General features: G+C 41.5%; 1 protein-coding gene and 1 long non-coding RNA gene across 20 annotated transcripts in view; one reads left to right on the plus strand and one right to left on the minus strand.

The window, feature by feature from the left end:
• The window catches only part of LOC149122403 (uncharacterized), a 69121-nt gene extending 54553 nt beyond the window's left edge, over positions 1 to 14568 (plus strand). Inside the window, exon 3 of the long non-coding RNA XR_016220775.1 lies at positions 1 to 14568. This exon is cut by the window's left edge and continues 39534 nt beyond it. This is a non-coding gene — a long non-coding RNA (uncharacterized LOC149122403).
• Positions 1 to 21153, minus strand: part of PDE4D (phosphodiesterase 4D) — a 1644269-nt gene that overhangs the window by 359718 nt on the left and 1263398 nt on the right. For 4 of the 19 annotated variants that reach the window (XM_008262252.5, XM_089313194.1, XM_089313196.1 and 1 more), the window contains exon 1: positions 14327 to 21153. This exon is cut by the window's right edge and continues 8293 nt beyond it. The exons of the other annotated variants lie outside the window; for them this stretch is intronic. In XM_008262252.5, coding sequence (XP_008260474.1) covers positions 14327 to 14415 — 89 coding nt within the window. In that variant the 5' untranslated portion in view covers positions 14416 to 21153. The remainder of the gene's footprint in view (positions 1 to 14326) is intronic. 19 annotated transcript variants of the gene reach the window in all.

Below are 21153 nucleotides of genomic sequence, written 5' to 3' on the forward strand. Positions count from 1 at the left end.
CCCATCTTTCCTTTCAGATACACAAGCACACTCAGGTTTGAGAGGATTGGTCTGAGCCAGAGAACGTAGTGTTTATGTACTCTCATGTTCCCTATAGCAGTTGTACAGGCTTCTCTTCAGTTGCTGATGTGGGTCCTATGGTGGGTCATCATTCAAATACAACAAAATGAGTTGGGGAAAACTCATTTAAGTTAAAACTCATCAAAGTTAAAAGAAAACAGAAAAAGTCCTTAACACTTTTACCAGTTTCTAAATTACGTGACTCATGTAGAAACTTTGTACTTTTCCAAATATCATTAATTGAATTATCTGTCCAGTAATACATTTACATTATATATCATTTCATGTCATGAAACCCCTCGAATACGCCGATGCAGTTCAACACTCCCTTTTGCTCCCTCATATTTTGGAGAGCCAGAAGATTGGATTTTGACAGCTTCAAGAAATAGGGCTCACAGTTATCACACATACAAAATTTGTCCAGATAGCATTAGAAATAAATGATCACATTTGGACAAGTGTAGAAACTGAACTTAAGTTACTCAACTTAAGTACTCAAAGGCAGATCAATAGCTCTTACCAATTTCTGATGAGTGTTAGAGCGGTAGCATCCAAAAGAGGATTTAATACTACATTCTGGTAATATTAAATCAAACATATAAATCAAACAATAAAGGCAAAGGGACAAATAAAGTGGAAAGAAAATAAAGGCAAAAACTGCTTTATAGTCATGGTGAAAAAAAACTTTGAAAAAACAATATGTTTACTGTATAAAGATTTATATTGTCTATGCATTTGCTATTGTTTTTAAAAAGGTAGAAAGGTTTAGGAAAAGCCCAAACAACTTTTCTAAAATAATTTATGGAAGAGAGAATCTGATTTAATTTGAGTAAAGGAATGGATAGCCAGAACTAAAGGTAGGAGACGAAAACTCTAATATAGAAAAAAGGTTTATTCACTGGCTTTGCTAACAATGATTTTTGGTGGATTGGAAAATAAATCTGGATAAAATATAAGAATAAAGTCATACTTAAATGGAATATGGGCCAAATAAGAGGGAGAATTCTATTTCTGTATATCAGACCAACTTTCCTATTAGAGTCACTTACTTCTCAGTGACATACTATTCATCTTGGAGAGAAACACAGTGTGGATGGCTCACTATTACCCATTCCATTCCTGGGAAAACAGGTTCTATAGATCAGAAGGTCTAACTCCATAAATAAAGGCATGATGGCATTGCTATTACCAGGTCGTCATTTATTAAGGTGTTGTCATTGAAATGGAAAACCTAGATAACCTACACTTTGATAAGGATGTAGAAAACTGGAACACTACTTTGGGGGCTATAACAATGGTGCAAACAGTTTGGCAGCATCTAAATACACACAAACAACTCACAACCTCAAAACTCTACTTCTTGGGATATACTCAACTTGTGTGAATGCACAGGTGCATGGTATGTGTACATCTGTGTACTGAGTGACAGATTCTAGAATGTTCATAACAGCTCTATTCATAAAAGCTTCAAACTAGAACACCCAAATATTATCAGCAGCAGAATGAGTGAGTAAATTGTATATTCATTCAATGCAATACTGTCACAACAGGAAGGACCTACAACTGCGCAAAACAATATGGATTATTCTCACAAACACAATATTGATTAAAAGATGCCCAAAGGGTTTATACTATATTATTTATTTTCTACAAAGTTCAAAAACAGGCAAATGAAATTCTGTTCTTGTAAGTCAGGATAGTAGTTATCTTCTGGTGCATACTGACTAGCACGCAGCATGAAGAGGTGTCCTTGTATACTGACACTGTTTTATTTCTTGATCTGTGTGCTGGTTGCATATACAAATACATATGAATATTGCAAGCAGGTGGGCCTAACAGTTAAGATGCTGGTTAAGGGGCTGATGCTGTGGTACAGCGGGTTAAGCCACTGCTTATTAGGCCAGCATCCCATATTAGAGTACTGGTTAGAGTTACAGCTACTGCACTTCCACAGCTCATTCAACACCTAATATATCAATGAGCTTCCTGCTAATGCACCTTGGAAGGCAACAGAAGGTGACCCAAATACTTGAGTCCCTGGCACCCATGAAGGAGACCTGCATGAACTTCTGGGCTCCTGGCTTCAGACTGGCCTGCCATGGCCATGACAGCCATTTAGAGAGTAAAGCAGTAGGTGGAAGATTCTCTGTCTCTTTCTCTCTGTTATAAACAAACAAATAAATTTATTTTTATTTTTATTTTATTTATTTATTTTTTATTTTTTGACAGGAAGAGGGGAGAGTGAGAGAGAGAGAGAGAGAGAAAGGTCTTCCTTTGCCATTGGTTCACCCTCCAATGGCCGCTACGGCCAGCATGCTGCAGCTGGAGCACCACGCTGATCCAATGGCAGGAGCCAGGTGCTTCTCCTGGTCTCCCATGGGGTGCAGGGCCCAAGCACTTGGGCCATCCCCCACTGCACTCCCTGGCCACAGCAGAGAGCTGGCCTGGAAGAGGGGCAACCGGGACAGAATCCGGCGCCCCGACCAGGTCTAGAACCTGGTGTGCCGGTGCCACAAGGCGGAGGATTATCCTAGTGAGCCGCGGCGCCGGTCACAAATAAATTTTTAAAAAGATAATGGTTAAGAAACCCGTGTCCCACAACCCTGCCTCTGGCTCCTGATTTCAGCTTCCTGTCAATGCAGAGCCGGGGAGGCAGCAGGTGATGGTTCAAATAACTGGTGTCTGCCACTCATGTGGGGGACTTGGACTGAGTTCCCAGCCCCCAGATGCAGCTCAGCCCAGCACTTCAGTCCTGCTGTGGTTGGCATTTGGGGAGGGAACCATGGGATAGAAGGTTTATCTCGCTCTTTCAAATAAAAGCACTGGCTGTACTTTTCTCCTCACTTAGTGGCACATCCACACCCATAATCTCATGTTATATTCTCATAGGTGCTAAGAGAATTATTAATTATGAATAATTTAACAAAGAAAGAGTCCTTTCCCTTTTATCAACACTGGGAAGGTGAGATACTTTTTTATTGAAGCCAAAAACAGCTAAAACAAATATTAAACTTTTTTTCTTGAGAGACAAAATTCACAAAACTTTTATTACAGTATATTGTTATAATTGTTCTATTTCATTGCTAGGTGCTATTCATCTCTTTTTAAGACTATTACTAATTTCTGTATGGATTTTACTTGTGAGGCAAAAAGACACAGGCCAACCCCAAATGGCCACTATCCACCGGTTCACTTTCTGAACGCCCCCAACAGCTGCGCTGGGCATAAGTTGGGATCTGGGAACTCAATCCAGGTCTCAGGAACCCAGCAACTTGTGCCATCACCAGTGTCTCCCGTGGTCTGCATTAGCTGGAACCCAGGGCTGCAGCCAGGTGTTGCACCTGACTCCGCAGAGGGATGTGAGTGAGCATCATCGTACCTGGCGTCCTAACTTGTAGGCCAAATGCCTGCCCCTATTGGCTGATTTTTAAAAACACTAACCCTTTTGTTTAGCAGTGATTGTACATATTTATAGTGGACTGTGTGACATTTCAATACAGGCATATAACATGTACTGATCAAGTCACAGTGTTCGTGCTCCCCTCCGTCATCCCATAAGGTGGCACAGGGAACACAACCATGGAGTTCCTGCATCACCTTCGCCCATGGCATTTTGAACTTTCTAACAAAGGGCTCAGCAAAGCTGTGGTGGGAAAATACCTGGTCATCTCCTAGCAGCCAGTAAGGCATGAAATAAAACAGCTATTTGTGCAATGAAATGCGTTCAGATTTTTCATTCCTGTGTCATCAGGGCGATGACAGCTCATGGAAGTCACGCAGGAATGTTTTTGTCAAGCACAACCTACAGATGGAAGATGGCTCTTGCTCTTTGTTAGGTTTTTCCTTCCCTAAAATGACCACCCTTTCACCAGAGAATTCTCCAGAGAATGTACTTACGTCATCAAATTAATGTGATTCTTAAACAGGACGTAAATCTTCGCTGCGGATGAGAGCATGAATCAGACACAGCTAATTCTTCACTCTCTGTGTAAACTCTGCCACTAGGCGAAAAGAAAAACTCCTGAAAACTAGGATATTTTACACAGTTAAACCTCTTCTCCCAGCCAGACTGCTTTGTTACCCAATATAAATAAATTCTGCTGTTACATTCCTTTATCCATAGCAACTTTCAGTGGATAATCCACAAATCAATTAAAGACAGGTCAACTGCCAAAAGGGATCAAGTTACAAGCATTAGAAGCATAATATTTACAGGCACCATCCTAAAAAGTTATGTGTCAGAGGAAAGTGTAGGCCAGCTAGCTTTCCATCGTGTGTGAGATTGAAAATTTGTATGATTGCTTTTGAAAATCAAAAATGCGTCACATAATTACTCCTCCTTCATGACATCTGTGCCTTGTAAGCAGGCGGGGACAGATGGGCACCACCACAGAGCACCCTACTGCTATGGATTGGTGCCTTCCACTGACTTTTCCCTTCGATACCGTCTACATGTAGCTTTCCGAGGATTCCTGAAATCGCCTAAGAGAAAGCAGGAGGGGATCTTCAAAAAGTTCATGGAAAATGCACCTAGATGAACAGTGATGCATGGATTTCAACATTTTCTGAACCAGAACAAGCTTGCCTTTTATTCCATTTTCACGTGACCTTTCGGAAGGATCCTCATAGGTTGTGAACCACTCCTCCTCCTCTCCGGCTCCTCCTCCTTCCTGCTCTGCCCCCTCCTCTCCCTCCTCCTACTTGCATGTTTACAATAAAGGAGCAGCAAAGGCAGATTCACAGAAGAGAGCACAGTATGATCTGATGGGAAATAAACTCAGCAAGGAGGTCCAGGTCAAGTGGGCTCCCGTGACTTGGTGGAGTTCTGAGCTACGGCGTGTCCACCTGGAAGGGCATGTGTTCTGTGGCTGCCTGGACGTGCAAAACACTGCCCTTTGCTTTAGCAAGCTGCCCTGACTTCTGCAAGCAGAACACCGCCCCCTGCCCCATCCCAGTCCTGATTTATTTTATTTGCAGTTAATTAATTTATTTTCTACCTTCTTCTCCTAGAATGTGAACTTGATGAGAGCAGAGACCCTCCGTCTGCTTCGTTCTATTTCTCAGGAGTATTCATTTATTAAGGTAGTTGTTAGGTCCTGTGACTATTTTTTTTTTATTTGACAGATAGAGCCAGACAGTGAGAGAGACAGAGGGAAAGGTCTTCTTTCCGTTGGTTCACCCCTCAAATAGCCACTGCAGCCGGCACTGCGCCAATCCAAAGCCAGGAGCCAGGTGCTTCCTCCAGGTCTCCCATGCGGGTGCAGGGCTCAAGCACTTGGGCCATCCTCCACTGCACTCCAGGGCCACAGCAGAGAGCTGGACTGGAAAAGGGGCAACTGGGACAGAATCCGGCGCCCCGACCGGGACTAGAATCCACACTGCAGGCAGAGGATTAACCAAGTGGGCCACAGCGCTGGCCCCAGGTCCCGTGACTACTAAAGATTAAAGTATAGAAGTTTACAATTAAAGAAGTTACACTGAAGCAATGCTAATAAATGTTTGAAACTCTGCCGAATGATCTGACTACATGTTATAATAACCCATGTTGTTGAGATCATTTACATCTTATTGGCCTGTGGGATAGGAATAGCTTGCTACTAGGTATCTCTTGCCAGCTCTACACTAGTGACCTGTGCAACTTACAATTGACAAGTGAGAGAATTTTTGGCACGGAAATTAGCAAATACTAGGAACATAACCTCCCCTCCCCAGCACCCCCAAAGAGAGCTGGCTGCTAACATTTCCTAGCATGTCAGTGACCAGGGCTATCATAAGCAGTTAACAAATATTCTCTGAGTGAATGAACTGATCTTTTGTATTGTGACCACAGCTGAGTGTTTTATTCATGGTCATAATAGATTTTACTTTGGCAGAGTTCATTCCTTTAGTCCAGCACAAACCTTAAGATTTTAGGTTCACGCCAAAGCTTTCTTTTCTGTAATGTGGCTTACATATTTGTCTGTCTTGAAATGGCTATCTTTTCTATTTGGTTAACTTATCATAACAGTAACACATATTTACTCTTCTATAAATCCATGTTTTCTCTTAAACATTTCAGTTGTTCCCTTCCCAATCAAATCCCACTATCAAGTATGCCATGATATCGTCTGACACGTTTTAAAGGAGCACATGGTACCCTCCCTGGCCAGTGGGATTTTTTTTTTTTTTTTTTTTTTTTTTTGCTTGTTTGTTAAGATTCCAAGTAACTCTGGGTACTTCTGCAGCCCAGGCTTTCCGAAATGCAGAGGCTTGCTTCAGCCCCTTGTAGAAGTTTGAAGAGCTCTTCAACTACAGCAGAAAGATAAAAAGTGCTGGAAGTTAGGAGGGTGACAAGTCAAAGCAGCACGTGGGGACTTGGCCATGCTAAGGGGCATGGCAAACACTGGGTCCTCCAAAACCAGGGAAGGTGTCCAGAGCTGGATGCTTCCTCTTTTGTAAGGATGTCCTCTGTTTGCCCTCTTCAGACTGACGAGGCTTGTGGGCCACTCCATCAAGAAACTACCTCTCAAAATTATTCAACAGGGGCTCATCTGCTGCATGACTTAAAGACAAAATATGCTGGTTGAAAGTCACAAGGTCAGTGTTACAAGAATGAATAATATAAATTTTATTAACTGCTCATTAAATATAGATACTCATATCTATTACACATTTTAAAATCATACAGATTTTACCATATTGAGGCTGTTACCTTGACCATCAGAAGTATCTACAAGCATTACTACAAGTGATCAGCAATGTGGGCATAGCTGTTTTCTTTCACCACCTTGATGTGTTAACAGCTCCTGCCCACACACAGTGCAATGGGCTCGTCTATGGCCCACAGGTCACCTTATACCGCCAGTACTTTTACACTAATTGCAGAGTTTTTGATCTGTTTTAATTAATTTATTTATTTTTATTTTATTTTATTTTATTTTATTTTATTTGACAGGCAGAGTGGACAGTGAGAGAGAGAGTGACAGAGAGAAAGGTCTTCCTTTTGCCGTTGGTTCACCCTCCAATGGCCGCCATAGCCGGCGCGCTGCGGCTGGCGCACCGCGCTGATCCGAAGGCAGGAGCCAGGTGCTTCTCCTGGTCTCCCATGGGGTGCAGGGCCCAAGCACTTGGGCCATCCTCCACTGCACTCCCTGGCCACAGCAGAGAGCTGGCCTGGAAGAGGGGCAACTGGGACAGAATCCGGCGCCCCGACCGGGACTAGAACCCGGTGCACCGGCGCTGCAGGCGGAGGATTAGCCTAGTGAGCCGCCGCACTTCCAGAAAGCACACAGAACTCACAAACTGTATTTTCCTTCCCCATCCCTGTTTCTGGTCTACATTGATAATGGCATTGCTTCTTTGGATTGGTGGAGAGGTGGTTTCCCTTCCATTTAGGTAAATTTGGCTACTGCCTTTTGCAACTGTTTGGTTTACAAAGTGGACCCTCCCTATAAAAACTATTATAGCTGTTGGAGGAAGTTGCTTTTGAACTTGCACAATATCTGAGCTGAGTTTTGCACGCAAGTCTTCCTATTAATCAGACATCTGTCTTTCCATGGTTGTTTCTAGTGATGGCTATTGCATGCTTCCCTGGCCAAAAGAAGTGGGCACAAGCAATTTCCCTGTTGCCTCACAGTGGGCACTGGAGTAGAAGGGAATCTGTACTGACAGGGGAGTGAGATTTTCACAGAAGCCTACAGAGCCACGGGGTTCCTGTTCTGGCCACGGCTCTCAAGTTGCGTGACCTTGGGGCAACTCAACTTCTTGAGTTATTCAGTGTAAGATGAATGGCTCTGAGCAGAAGAACCTGTAGGTCTCTTGATTACTAACCTTTCGACTCTATGAATGTGGCAGAATGAAGCAGAGTGCCCTCATGCTTTGTTAGGGGTCCAGAAATATTCACTAATAGGGTTATTCATTCAACACACATATACCAAGTACTTATAATGTGCCAGACACTCTTCCAGGTCCTGGCTCTACAGAAGTGAAAAATGAACGAAAACAAAAATTGCTGACATTCCAGTATTAAATGCTAACCTTTATGTTAATGCTGGCTGCATGCCAGGTATTTTATATGGTTATCACCCTCATCCTTATAACACTCCATTTTACAGAAGTGGAAACTGAGACACATGGAGTTAAGTAACTTGTTCAGTGTCTCATAGCCGTAAGTGATCACTAGAAATCTGAACCTCACCGGCATGGCTCTAGAGCCAGCCAGCTTTCAACCATCACTGAACAGCCCCTTTTACCATGAGCCTGTTTGTTTGTGCAAGGTGCTGGGAAGATAACTGTTAATTAGCTGGCTATATGACCTTATTCAGCAAACAAGAACAGTCTCAAGAATGGCAGTTAACCTCCAAGTAAATTTGACAAAAGGAGCATCGCAAAATTCTCCAAATAAGAGAAACATGGAAAACACTGCAAGAGAAAGGATAGGCAGACCTGTCTTTCCATACATATTTTATCTGCCCAACGGCCTTATGAAGTATTTTTACTTTCCATTAACAGACATAGAGATGGCTCAGGGAGGTTAAGAAAACCACCCAGCCGAGAAGGCAGCGGAGTTGGCTTTCAACTTGGTCTATTTGGCAGTTACGCCAAATTCCTCCTCCTCCACCAGGCGCTCTCCCCCGGCAATGTGCGGTGATTTGTTAACATTATCGCTATTCTTAGGTAGAGAGGGCCTGGGGGTAGAGAGTTCTTTCACAGGCAACTTAGCCAATATCACTCACAATTCAGAACATCATTCAACTAAGTTTAATGGTCAAGATAGTGCCAGTGCAATGAATAGGCACAGGATGAAGCTGACCGCTCCAGCGCCGAGAATCTTTCGGCTCCTCTGAACAGCTGGCCAAGGAATAGTATGTTGGCAGCAAAATTCAATCACGTGACCAATGTTTTTGGCCAGTGGAAATGAGCCAGATGGAATGCAATGAAGCAAAACCCAGGGAGGGGATAAAAGCAGGCTATATAGAATCACCGAATACTTTCCTTTTTTTTCCTTTTAATTTAAGAAATACTTTTCCTTGATGCTTTTGCTTAATATCACGTTGAATCAATATCAATTAGGCTAGAAGACAGTCTAAATATTAGTACATTTATATTTTAATGGGTCACGAAGCCCTATTCCATATCAAATTACAAGGTGTTCTTTCTTCCGGGAAAGTTATGCAGAGAAAGATGTTAAGTCTGCTGGAATCACACCTCTCAAATGGAAATCCTCCCTGCTTCAGGGTAAGGCGGTCCGGTCAGGAAACAGAGATGGGGGAGTGACTAATTAGGAGTCCAGGGTCTAGGAGAGACTGGCAAGGTTCATTCATTTAAGAAATTCTTTCAGTTCAGTTTTCTCATTGATAAAATAAAGGTAGTGCCAGATCCATCTCCTGGGAGTGTTTTGGAGGATGGCATGCACGAGACAGTGCATAGACAACACTGGGAACGTTGCCTTGGACATGGTAGGTGTCCAATACACATTAGTTCTTGTTGCTGTTGTTCTAACCACATATGTGTGTGGTCTCTGGTCCCAGAACCTCCAATAATCCTTCTCTTATTTGATGTTAATTGTAAGCCCACTCTCTTCCCTCGCCATAAAGAATTATTAATGTTCATTTATTTATTTTCATCTACTCAAAGGTGGAGCAACATATGGATGGAGGAAGAGGGGAAGGAGAGAGAGAGGAAAGGGAAGAGAGAGAGAGAGCTAAAGATTCTATTCTCTGGTTCACTCTCCAATTGCCTGCCATAGCCAAGCCTAGTGCAGAACACCCACATGGGTGGCCGGGACCCAAAGACACTTGACCCATCATCTGCTGCCTCCCAGGACGCTTGAGCAGGAAGCTGGATTGGAAATAGAGAAGTCAGGACTCATACCAACTGTAATATGGGATAGAGGCATTCCAAGCACTGTTTAAGTTGCTACAGAACTATGGCTGCCCTGCTCTAAAGAATTAGATGAGTTGGTGAGCGCTAAAAACAAAAGTTACCACATCTGTTATATCTGAAAAGCTTTGAAAAATTAAAAAAAAAATGCTGTGAATAGGAGTCAGTTGTGTGGTACTCAGAGAGCTACATTACAGTGTACTGACAGGTAGGCACTATTCACTCCCTTTCTAAGACATGGGTTCCAGCCAGCATTTTCTAGCAGGCATTATGAGATCTGATTGAACGACACTGAGACTTGGGTTTTGGTAGCAGCAAAGAGCAGCTCTGAGACTACAGTCTGCTGTGATCCTTGTTCACAGTCATGACTGTAACTCCAGATTGCACTTGCAGACTTTGAGTATAGCTTTCTAAAAACACAGAGGCTCACGGAAGATTTTCTACATCTTCTCACTTCAGCAAATATTGCCTCGCTGTGTCATACATGGCCCGAGCATCACCCGCATCACACTCAGTGCTTCTACTTTTCAGTCTCTTGCCCCATTGAAATAATTTACTTGTTAACCCTTCTACACAAGGTACAAGTATGCACACTGCACTCAATGAATTAACTGAATTTAGCCACTCTGCTAAAATGCTGGAGAAGGAAAGATGCTGAAATAACTGGTAAAGAAAAAAAGAAATTGTTCACTTATGCAGTATATCCAATGACCCTTATTAGGAAAAGAGACAAGGACACCAGAAGGGACTTCCTATTTCTGGCCTGTGGGATGCCATGGGATGATTTCTGCCCCCCATTTAATTGTGCGTGGATTACTTTCTCTTCTGCACCATAGCACCCACGCCATAATCAGCGCATCAAATGCTCCTTTGAACATCCCCTTTGGGGAAGAGAGAAAGCAGTAAATTTTGTGATTCTGTTCAGCAGATAGGACGATCTCTAGAAGTCCTTTTATTTAATGCTTCCTTGAACATTATTATCATTTCAAACAATAGTATTTTCAAAATTTCCAAGTGTTTTATTAATAGGAGTTGTCAAAGCCCAGACCCCTGCTAAGTCTCAGCTCCTTAAATCTTTCTTTGCTTTGCAGATCATTTGTTTTCCCCAGGGACTATATTTACACCACCCATATAAATTCACATTATTTTCTGCAGTCTAACAACATCATAATATTGCCCTTCTCTTCCGTGAACAGAAGCAAGAGGAATCACTCAAGTGTAGAGACTGATCTTCCAACAAGGATGCCCAGGGCCTCGGCCACCAATCCGTGCCTTGCCCTTCAGAGTGGTCCTCCCCTTTGTGAGCAGTGCCCCAGTGCTAATCTGATCCCATTCCTTGACTCTCATTTCAGGACCACAGAGGAGAAGCCAAAGAGCTGTTACGTAACCCTCCTCTTTCCCTCCCTCCCCACTCTCCCTTTCCCCTGCCCTCCTCCCCTCCCCCTCTCCTCCTTTCTCTTCTTCTCCCTCTCCCAGTCTTCTTGGTCTCTCTTTCCATGACAAGGCAGGTTCATCGTGTTTTGTCTTTTTCTAAAAATATATTTTATATACAAAGGATAAAAAATTTGTTACTGCTGAAATACTACTTTGAAATTTATTTTCAGCATTGTTTAAATGTCTCAGATTGTATTTTTCAGGAGTTAGGACTCATCAAATATATATTATTTGCAATTATTTTACCAAATCAGGCTCTTTAACTAAATTCTGTACCTTATAGACTTGGCTTTCCAAATGCAACCAGGAAGTTAAAGCAACACCAAAGAAAAACATCCCAGCTTAAAGGTAAGGGTAACAGCAGTGTCATTCTTAATATCCATTTGATATTCCAAGGGGAAAAAAAACCACTCTCGTTGGCATATTTAAAGATTTTTGCAGAAAATAAAATAGTGTTCTGAAGCAAACAATCTTCTGAGGGAGAAATCTAATGAAGAAATATTGGCTAGTGTCCAGTTGTTTCAATACCAAAATCATATCCAAAGCCTATTAAAGGTCAAGATAAGCTTAAGTGACTTCCTTATTTTAAGGATCTTGTATATTATAAAAGAAATAAAGAAGTAGAAAGACAGAAGTTTAAATTATAGGATATTTTAAGTGTTTATAGGAAGCAGTTTAGCACCTCTAATTCCAGGAGTGCTATGCAATAAAATATGCTATTGGAAAGGTAATTAGAGCCTTTAAGTATGTGTTTACAGATGCCATGTATGCATATGTGTGCACATTCATGTATACCCTGATTCATAATGTATTTGAGGTGGTGTGGTTAAAAATATGAAGCTACTTGTGGACATCTTTTTTCATTATTGTCAGTAAACTGGTTTGGCTGAATGTATAATCTCTTTTGGAGAGTTGAGAGGCCTCTGGACATGGGAGGCCAGGTGCCCACCTGCTCTTCTAACTCCCTAACCCTTACACTCAACTCTTGATCTATGTTAGGTCTGGTCATATAAAAATGTTAGTTATGTCAATAAAGATCTTGTGAGAGATACCAACCTAGAGTGTGGCAGGAAGTTTCATCAGATAGGCATTAATGGCAAGCCAGTTGTATGTAAAGGAGCCTCTGACCTCAAAGAGTTTGCAGTATAAAAGGGAAGACAAAATAGGATCCACACTCAATAAAAACAGCACACATAGTAATTGCATTGATTATTATGGGACAACTGTTATGCAAATTAAGGAGAAATAAATGAGGGGTGAAGTCTTTGAAGTTCCCTTGGGAGACTGACCCACAATGGCTATTGGAGATCTTCCCTCTTGTCAGAACTAAACTTCTTAGAACTACAAATATGAGGTATTTAAATACGGGGAAAATTTATACCTAACTATACCAATGCTTGATTTTTTGAAAGGGCCAGAACTCGACCACAGAAAAGTGAAAAAGACTTTTGCCAGACCATGAAGGAAAGTTCCATAAAATATATATGTGAATCATACAATAGAGTTTAAACTCTGCATTTCTTGAGATTTCTCAGATTCTTTAATCCATCAAGCTTTTGTTTTTACTCCACCCAACAGTTAAATATGTATAATGTTAAGGAATTCACTAGATAATCTCCATGAAGATGAAAGACCAAAAGACACAATCTATTGCAAATATGCATAGTAATGTTTATAAATCTTTGATAAAAAGTTCTGAGCATATAACTTAGTACATAATTACCTTGAGATGCAAATAATAAGCATGAAAATCATATTAAATAGACTATGAAGCATATTGTAGGCACATAATTTCTAATGTCAACCAAATTTCATAACCATAAAAAAACTAATTAATAAAAAGAAATGGTAGTAAGTTTATTTCGAAATAGAAATAAGTGGAGGTGCTACTTATACCTTTTTCTGCCAACTTATATTTATCCCTTCTTTGCTTACACATTACTACAGAATTTCATAATTTGAGTTCTCTGATTTTACAGTTCCCTAAAAAATTCTAAAGGCATTATCTTCCTTACTGTCTAAAGCAAATAAATAATTCTCACAAGTTATTTTAATGCAACTTCTGCAAGTTTTCTCTGCAGACAACTAAGAACATTTTAATCCAAAATTAGTGCATGGTTCTAGCTAGGCCTGGTAACCTCCAAATGCATTGCATTTGTCCTAAGAAAGACCTATTCTGAAGATTGTGTTCACCACTACTTAACAACTGTTGGAATAAATTCCAGTGCCATAGACTGGAGTCAATCAGAAACACAAAACTGTGAAGAATCAATCTTGTCCATACAAATATCTCGAACACTCACACGGGAAAAAGGAAGCCGAATACTTCTCTTTGCTCTAGTTATTTGGTTAGAAGATGTTAACTCTGATGCAAAACAAAGTCACTGAGAATTTACTGAGGGCATGAGGTTGAGTTTTTTTCTCACACGATTTCTAGAAAAACCTTTAGAAATAGAAGACCATAAACTATTCATTCACACTGAACTCCTAGTGTCTAATTCTGCAGGACAAGATAACAACTCTGAGTGACACTTAGACTGTGCAGAGAAAGTTAACTTTTCCACGTGAATGTGCTCTGTAACATTAACAAACAATGTTATGGCATTTTTTGTTGATATTTAAAGTGTTTAACCTAAAGTCAGGATGGGCAATTTTGAAGCTATTAATCCATTAGGCAAAGTACTACCCCTGTTTTTCAGATAACTGTAATGTCATGAGCATTTTTTTCAAGTTCACCATTTAATTCTCAGAATTAATCTTTAGAATTAGCCAACTTCCTTCTACTTTGGCAGGATCCAACGACCCCCGACTCTCAAGGTTCACATCATCTGGGCTCTTAGTTCACCTGCTGGCCATTTAACCGACATCGCGGGTGAAAATGATCAACCCAGGGCTGACACTTGCTTGCAAGGGGCCTGATGAACTAGCAGATGAACTATCCTTCCCCTAGACCAAAAGCAAAGAGCAATACCTGTAGGACTTTGAGAAACGCGATCTTGACTTGGCTCTTGGAGACAGTCCTGGCACCGTGATGCCCAGGGGATCCCAGACAAAAGCCATTTGTAAAGAGGGTGCCAAGATCCACAGGAACCGTGCGAAGTCAGAGGTGGTGCAGGGCCCGGGGGCCGGAGGGCCCGGTGCAGAGCAGGAGGCACTTGTAACCGAGGGAGGGCATTTCCTCTGTGTGGAGGTATGCGCTGACAGAGAAGTGGCAGGCTGGCTGAGGCAGGGCGGGCAGGGCTGGCCAGGACGTCTGCCGCCCTGCCCGACTCTTGCCCTTTACCACTGAGCTTGCCTCACTCGGCTTTATCTCATCATTAATGTGAGTAACACTCCCTTGAAACTTCGTTTCTAAATAGAGGCCTGATTAAACAGCACAGTCACATGGCACTCCTGAAAAGCAACACACGCACACACACACACGCGCGCGTGTGCATGCACTCACACATGCACACACACGCGTGCACACACGCGCGCACGCTCACACGCACACACCCATGCACGTGCACACACACACATGTGTCATGGCAGGTCTGACTGAAGCTGGGGAATTTTTGGATGCAGCGCGAGCATATTTTTTTTTTTAAGTAAATATACAGGGCTCTGCTAAAAAAAAAAAAAAAAAGGCAAAGCAAATCATGCCTACAATTTGGAAATTTGACCAAGATTTCTACATTTCACACGGCAGGCTGCCAAATATCATTTTCCTCGTTTCAACTTTTCTTCGCCACATGGATAGACACCCTCATTACCAAACCTATCACAAGGATTTAATCGTGTCGACAGGACCACTGGCTCCCCCCCACGTCAGTGCGAGAAGAAAACAGGCAGATGGCTTTCAGAGCTGCGGGCAGCCCGTCTCTCAGGAAGGTGCAGAGTCACCTCGGAGGAGGAACTAGAATGCCTGACTTCCACAACGAAGATCAATTCTCTTGTCCATTTGCTAGTCCCTAGAAACACTGCTTAACTCTCAGACGGAGCCCTCAAAACAACTGGCTTTCGAATTCAATAAATGATGAAAGCCCAAGAGAGCCCTCGGCATGTTTTATGAGTGCAGCACATGTCGACGAGGCGCAGATTTCAAGATCTGGACTCAGGCCATCAAAGGACCCCAATGCCGTCATCCGCCCTCACCACTGAGTGGTTAACAATGCAGCGTAATTCCATCAGTCCCTGTCCAAACACTGCCCTGTGGCTGACCTCAACTGTAAACCGAGGCAGAGCTCCACCTCTCCAGGGCAAGATTAGAGAGGCCTGGAGTGCCCAAGAGGGAATTTAACCCTCTCTGAACTGGACAAAACCGACCAATGGTTGGGCCAAGTGAGCATCACCCTTATCTGCCAAACCTTCAGACCGCCAAAGCCCCATTTATCTCTCTTAGACCAAACAAGTCCAAAATACTCCTGTGACATCCGTAAAAGCTCAAGACTATAAAAACATGACGCGTGTGTTCCCAAAGGCACCCAGCACACCAGGGGTTTTCTGAGCATGCCACAGGTCCCCTATCAGCTTCGGGAATGAGTAATAGAACACTTCCAGAGTTGCACCTCTTTGTTATCAGAGAGTGGGTGACAGACACTGCCCCCGGCGGCAGTAACCTTGGAGGAGCTGAGTTCGCTCCAGATCAACTCTTACACTATTTCAGAAGCTGCCTTTTTGCTTTTGTGTGATCTGCATTTCACATGAGCCAAGCCAGTGGTCACCTTCCTGGTGCTGTTTAAGAAGATGCGTTCACTTACACCAGTCCCTTCCTCTGGTGCAGGAAATTGTACTATGACCATCTCATTGTTTTATGCTATTTAGTATCCAACTAGGGGCAGTGCTAAGGCAATACACGCATCCCTGGTGAGTCGAACAACTTGGCATTCAGTAGAATGGCTTTATTTGAGACTAAAGCCGGACCACAGCAAGAGAACTTAGAGACCACTAGCAGAGTGGAAGGGATGGCCCTGGCAGGACTGACCACTTCAAACCATGCACGCAGCCCAAGGCTCTCCTTCTCACTAGCCATGTTGTAAAATTTGTAGGTGAAACCCAAGCACTGGTCTCTGATCACAAAAGCTACGGCACCTTTGTACAGCTTTGGGAGCAGCAAAATACTACTTGTGTTGTTATCCTAAGTTTACGTACAGCAAGATAAACCCTGACCTTCAACCTGACTTAAGCCAGCTATAGATATTTTTACTTATAATTGTCTTTGTCTCCTTGCGAATTTGCATTTTTAAGAGTATCGTGTTAATTGGTATCTAACTGATAAACATAAGGGAATGAGAATCCGGAATGAAGCTACCATAGAATGTCCGGCTGTCTCTGAAAATGTGCCAGGAAACAAAGGCAAAGTTGTCTTTTTCACTTTTGTCAAGCATATCTCTTTCTTCTCTTTTTCCTGGATTTTACCTTTTAAATAGTTAAGAAAGATTTAAAAAATGAAATTATAAACATGGACTTAGGAACAGGAACCTGTGAATTCTGGTCCTTTTTCCCAGTGTGAAATCAGATAAAGATACAAGAAGTGTCTGCCAATGTTCGTGTTATTTTTGCCTCAAATGATCACTTACTGCCTCCTTCTCATTTCTTCTGTGCAGTTACACATAATCCCTCCTAGACCACAACAAGGTCAGAGAAATAAACTCCTTGCTGCTCAGACTAATCATGAGCAAAGTCAAACCTGGATTTCAAACACAAATACCAACATTGTTGTGAGGGGCCGGCTGGTCTTTCACAGATATCAGAATTTAGACAACTGGACAAATAAAGCAAATAAGATGTTTTCCAAGATGAAACTTTGCTGTCATTTACATTCCAACCAGTCGTGCATAACTTTCCCTTTGTGGGTAACATAGGGTAAGAAAGCATGAGTGTAAATCTTATTCTTTTTTTAAGATTTAATTATTTATTTGAAAGGCACAATGACAGAGAGAAGGAGGGAGGGAGAGACAGAGATCTTCCATCTGCTGCTTCACTCCCCAAATGGCCTCAACAGCCAGGGCTGCGCCAGGCCAAAGCCAGGAGCCAGGAGCTTCGTCCGGGTCTCCCATGTGGGTGGCAGGGGTCCAGGCATTTAGGACATCCGCTGTTGCTTTCCCTGGAGCCTTATCAGGGAGCTGGATCAGAAGTGGAGCAGCTGGGACTCCAGTGGTCACAGCCTGTGGCTTAACCTGCCGTGCCATGATGTGAGCCCCAAAGTGTACATCTTTTGAATATTTAAATTAGTCATCTTATTAAGAGTTTATTTTTCTAGAGGAATTTTAGTAAAAGCAAGATTCAGTGGCAAAGGCATACATCCCATTCCTGAGACAAACTTCTTTCACAAGTCGAACTAAACTTACACCCCAAAGAAAACAAGATTCTGGAATATAAACAATATTCCCATCCAATTGTTATTTATACGGTTCCTACCCCTAAAAATCTTACCAAAATGCCCACCTCCTGCCAAAAACCTAGATTTTATGTTCTGCAGAGCTCTAAATAAGGCATCCTTTTTGCCTCGAATATTTTTGGAATTTTAGTTCCAAGATTCCAGATGTTACTAATGACAAATTTGGGTTTTGGTGTTGGACACTGAAACTCAGAATTTCCTTTATAGGAGACAGCTAACTATGAATCAAATGGAAACTTCCAAACTTAAAAATGGGAGAATTTCAGCTTATCCACATAGGCATTACTTTCCATCCATGCCAAGTCAATGTTGACGGGTAGAGAGAAAGTTGGGGTTGGAAAAGGGGTTTGAGCTAAGCTTCAGAGAAATGGTTACATTGGTGGAGGGTGTTATGTTGAAATACATTGCCTCAGGAAACCAAGGCTGCACATAGATGGGTTTCAGGATAATTCTAGTTTTGAGGTTGTCACTGGTCACCAACTTCAAGCCAGCAGACATTAACATGGCAGCAGATAATAGACTATTCTTTGTCAGCTACCACTGATGGAAGCATCATTGTAGTAATTCTAATTTCAGAGTGAGTCACTGCAACAAGTGTGAAAAAGGAAGTGTGACAACCAGACTTGTGCACTTCCTAAAATAATGTGCATTTAACCCAAATGATTGTGGTTTAGATAGCCTTCATATTGCATCGATTTATTATCATAATCAGCTACAAATTAGTTTGGAAGTGCTAAAAATAAAGCTAGGACTTTCTCTGAATGCTTTTCAAATACTGATCCCAGGTCTTATGAAATATGAGTCGACTTGATTTAGAGGTCCATAGTCTCATATTCTGTAATGGGGGAAAGCGATCCTGTGAGCTGGAACTCACAGAGCTGAGTTCACAGTGAGGTGGAAATCGTCACAGAACTGAAGGTGCACACAGCCCTGACACTGGAGGAAAGTATGTTCTGGGTTTCAAAATTCTACAAATGCAGCCTTGGCTCATTTATGTCCCAGGCCACAAACAAGTAAGTGTAATTAAGGAGTTAAATGTAGACCTGGGGAAAACAAGTGGCAAGAGGCATGGTTAACTATAAGCATAAAAGAACAATAAAACTACAGATTGTGAGTCAAAATGTTTTAGTATGTATCTTAAGGTTTCCATCTTTAAAAAAAATCTTAACAGACATATAAAAGTTGTACATATCTATGGAGTGCTATATGATGTTTCCTTACATGCACATATTATATAAAGTCTGACTGAGGCAAAAATATTTATGCTTTCAAGAATTTAGTATTTCTTTACAGTTAAAACATCCAAAATTTTGTACTTTAGTTTTTAATAGAAAAATAAATATACAGCACACTCTACTGTGCAAAGGAAGCACAGAACTTCTTACTCCTACCTAGCACCCAGGACACGTCAATCAACCTTTCCCCATCCTTCCTTCTTTGCCTCCCTGCCTAGCCTCTGGCAATCATTGCTATATTTTTAAATTTCCATGAGATCACTTATTTTTTTAGACTCCACACATAAGTGAGATCATGTGCTATTTGAATATTTTTAGGAGTGTTTTAACATTTTGAAGATAATGTCAAACTCTTTCCGTGTAATAACGCAACAGAGCTCCTTCTAAATACTTGGATAAATGAGGCTGAAAGAAAGAAATTAGCGAAAGAGAGAAACGAGAGAGAAAGAAAAGAAATAGAACGCTTATTAAGAATCTAAATGATTGACAAAGTCCCAGGAGATTTTTCTAACTATTCAAAAGGAAATGGTTGTAGAACCAAATTTCTTAAAAATCTTGCAATTAATACAGACTAATCACTTGAAATGAAGGATTTTTTTTTAATCTGTGTAAAAATCTGGGATCAGCAATTGTCCAGTTCTCCATAAATAAAGATTTAAAATGTCAGAAAATTCTTGTCAGTAGTACGCTCATGAATGCAATGTAAAAACAATCCTCCTTAGTCACCGACTGGTGAATGGAAGCCACTTCCTCCATGAGGTCCTCCCTGCTTCCTCAGACCAAGTGAAATCTACAGAGGGCTCTCCACTTCCTCTTTATCAATGTCATTGCATTTGTAACTACTTATCCAATGTCCTGCCTCCCTGATAGACCCAAACACTATGAAGACATGGATCAAACTTGCTTTCCCCTGATCTCCATGGTCTAGACAAATGGTCTAAAAATTAAAGCCACACTCATGTTTGTTTAATAAAATGAATGCACAAACAAACCAATAATTCATGAGAGTAAGATGCATTATAGTTTTTTGTGTTTCTAAAAAGGGGAAAGTCATTTGACCTCATGTCATTTAGGTAACCATTTCTGAACTTCCCTAAATGCTCCCTTTGTCAAAGCCAAGATTGTTGCAATAAATAAATAAGAAAATAAGAAACCCAGAAAAATCATTGTCACTGTTATGACCAAATGAATCACTGGCCTATCCCCAAAATAGTTTTTTGTTTTAACGTAACAGCATTGGGCAAATATTCAGGGCAGCAATGGAATAAGGGATTAGAAATGAGAGCCACAGTTACGTCATGAACTTCCAAGTGACCTTGACCACTGTTGCTTGACCTTGCTGAGTTCCAGTATCTTATTCACTTGGCTCTTGGTTGAGAAGCACTGAGAGGAGTTTTTGTGAGTAGTGAACAGGGCCCTTTATCTGAAAGCATTCTGAAGACGCCACATAAAATCTTCGGCACTACTACCGATAATGTTTGTAAGTGATTGGGGAGGAAGGAAAAAAGATTTTGACACTGTTAGAAATACTTTCACTTTTAAAAACTGGCCTCTACGATTGATTACCTCATGGGCACAGCAAGTAGACAACATTCTGTCAATCGGAAAGTGTATTTTTCTTCAGTTTAGATGGCACCTTTTTTTCTCTATTTGAAATCTTTTCACACTGTCAGGACAGAATGACAGCTATGATATTTTAAAAGCAAATCCCATAACAAAATCTTAAATGTTTTCTTTGTAACATTAAAACCCGCTATGTTTACAAGAACTACGTGGCAAGGAATTCTACTAAAATTAGCCAATGGATGTTTTCTCAATTGTTCAAAATCCTGAGTTTCTCCTAAATATAGAAACATTCCCATTTATTTTTTGAAAACCTATGGAATCTGAAGACAGTTTTCTTAACTGAAATTGAAAAAGCATTTGTAACACCGACTCCAACTCCTGCAGCTCTCGGTGTTGACCACACACCAAATAAGGACAGAAATGGCTTCTTCCAGCCTTCCAGAACTATGCTAACAAACAAGCAAAAGCAGTGATGGAATTACCACGCTGAGAAACAGAATTACTCCCTTGGGAGAAAGAAAAAAGACCCCAAATACCAAGAAGCCCTAAATAACAACAACCTCATGCATTCAATTCTGGTGCTGGGATTTTTTCCATGTCAGTGTTCAATATTTCTCT

The sequence above is a fragment of the Oryctolagus cuniculus genome, chromosome 14 (assembly GCF_051225735.1).
Source record: "Oryctolagus cuniculus isolate XC-2025 breed Fujian yellow rabbit chromosome 14, ASM5122573v1, whole genome shotgun sequence".
NCBI classification, from domain to species: domain Eukaryota; kingdom Metazoa; phylum Chordata; class Mammalia; order Lagomorpha; family Leporidae; genus Oryctolagus; species Oryctolagus cuniculus.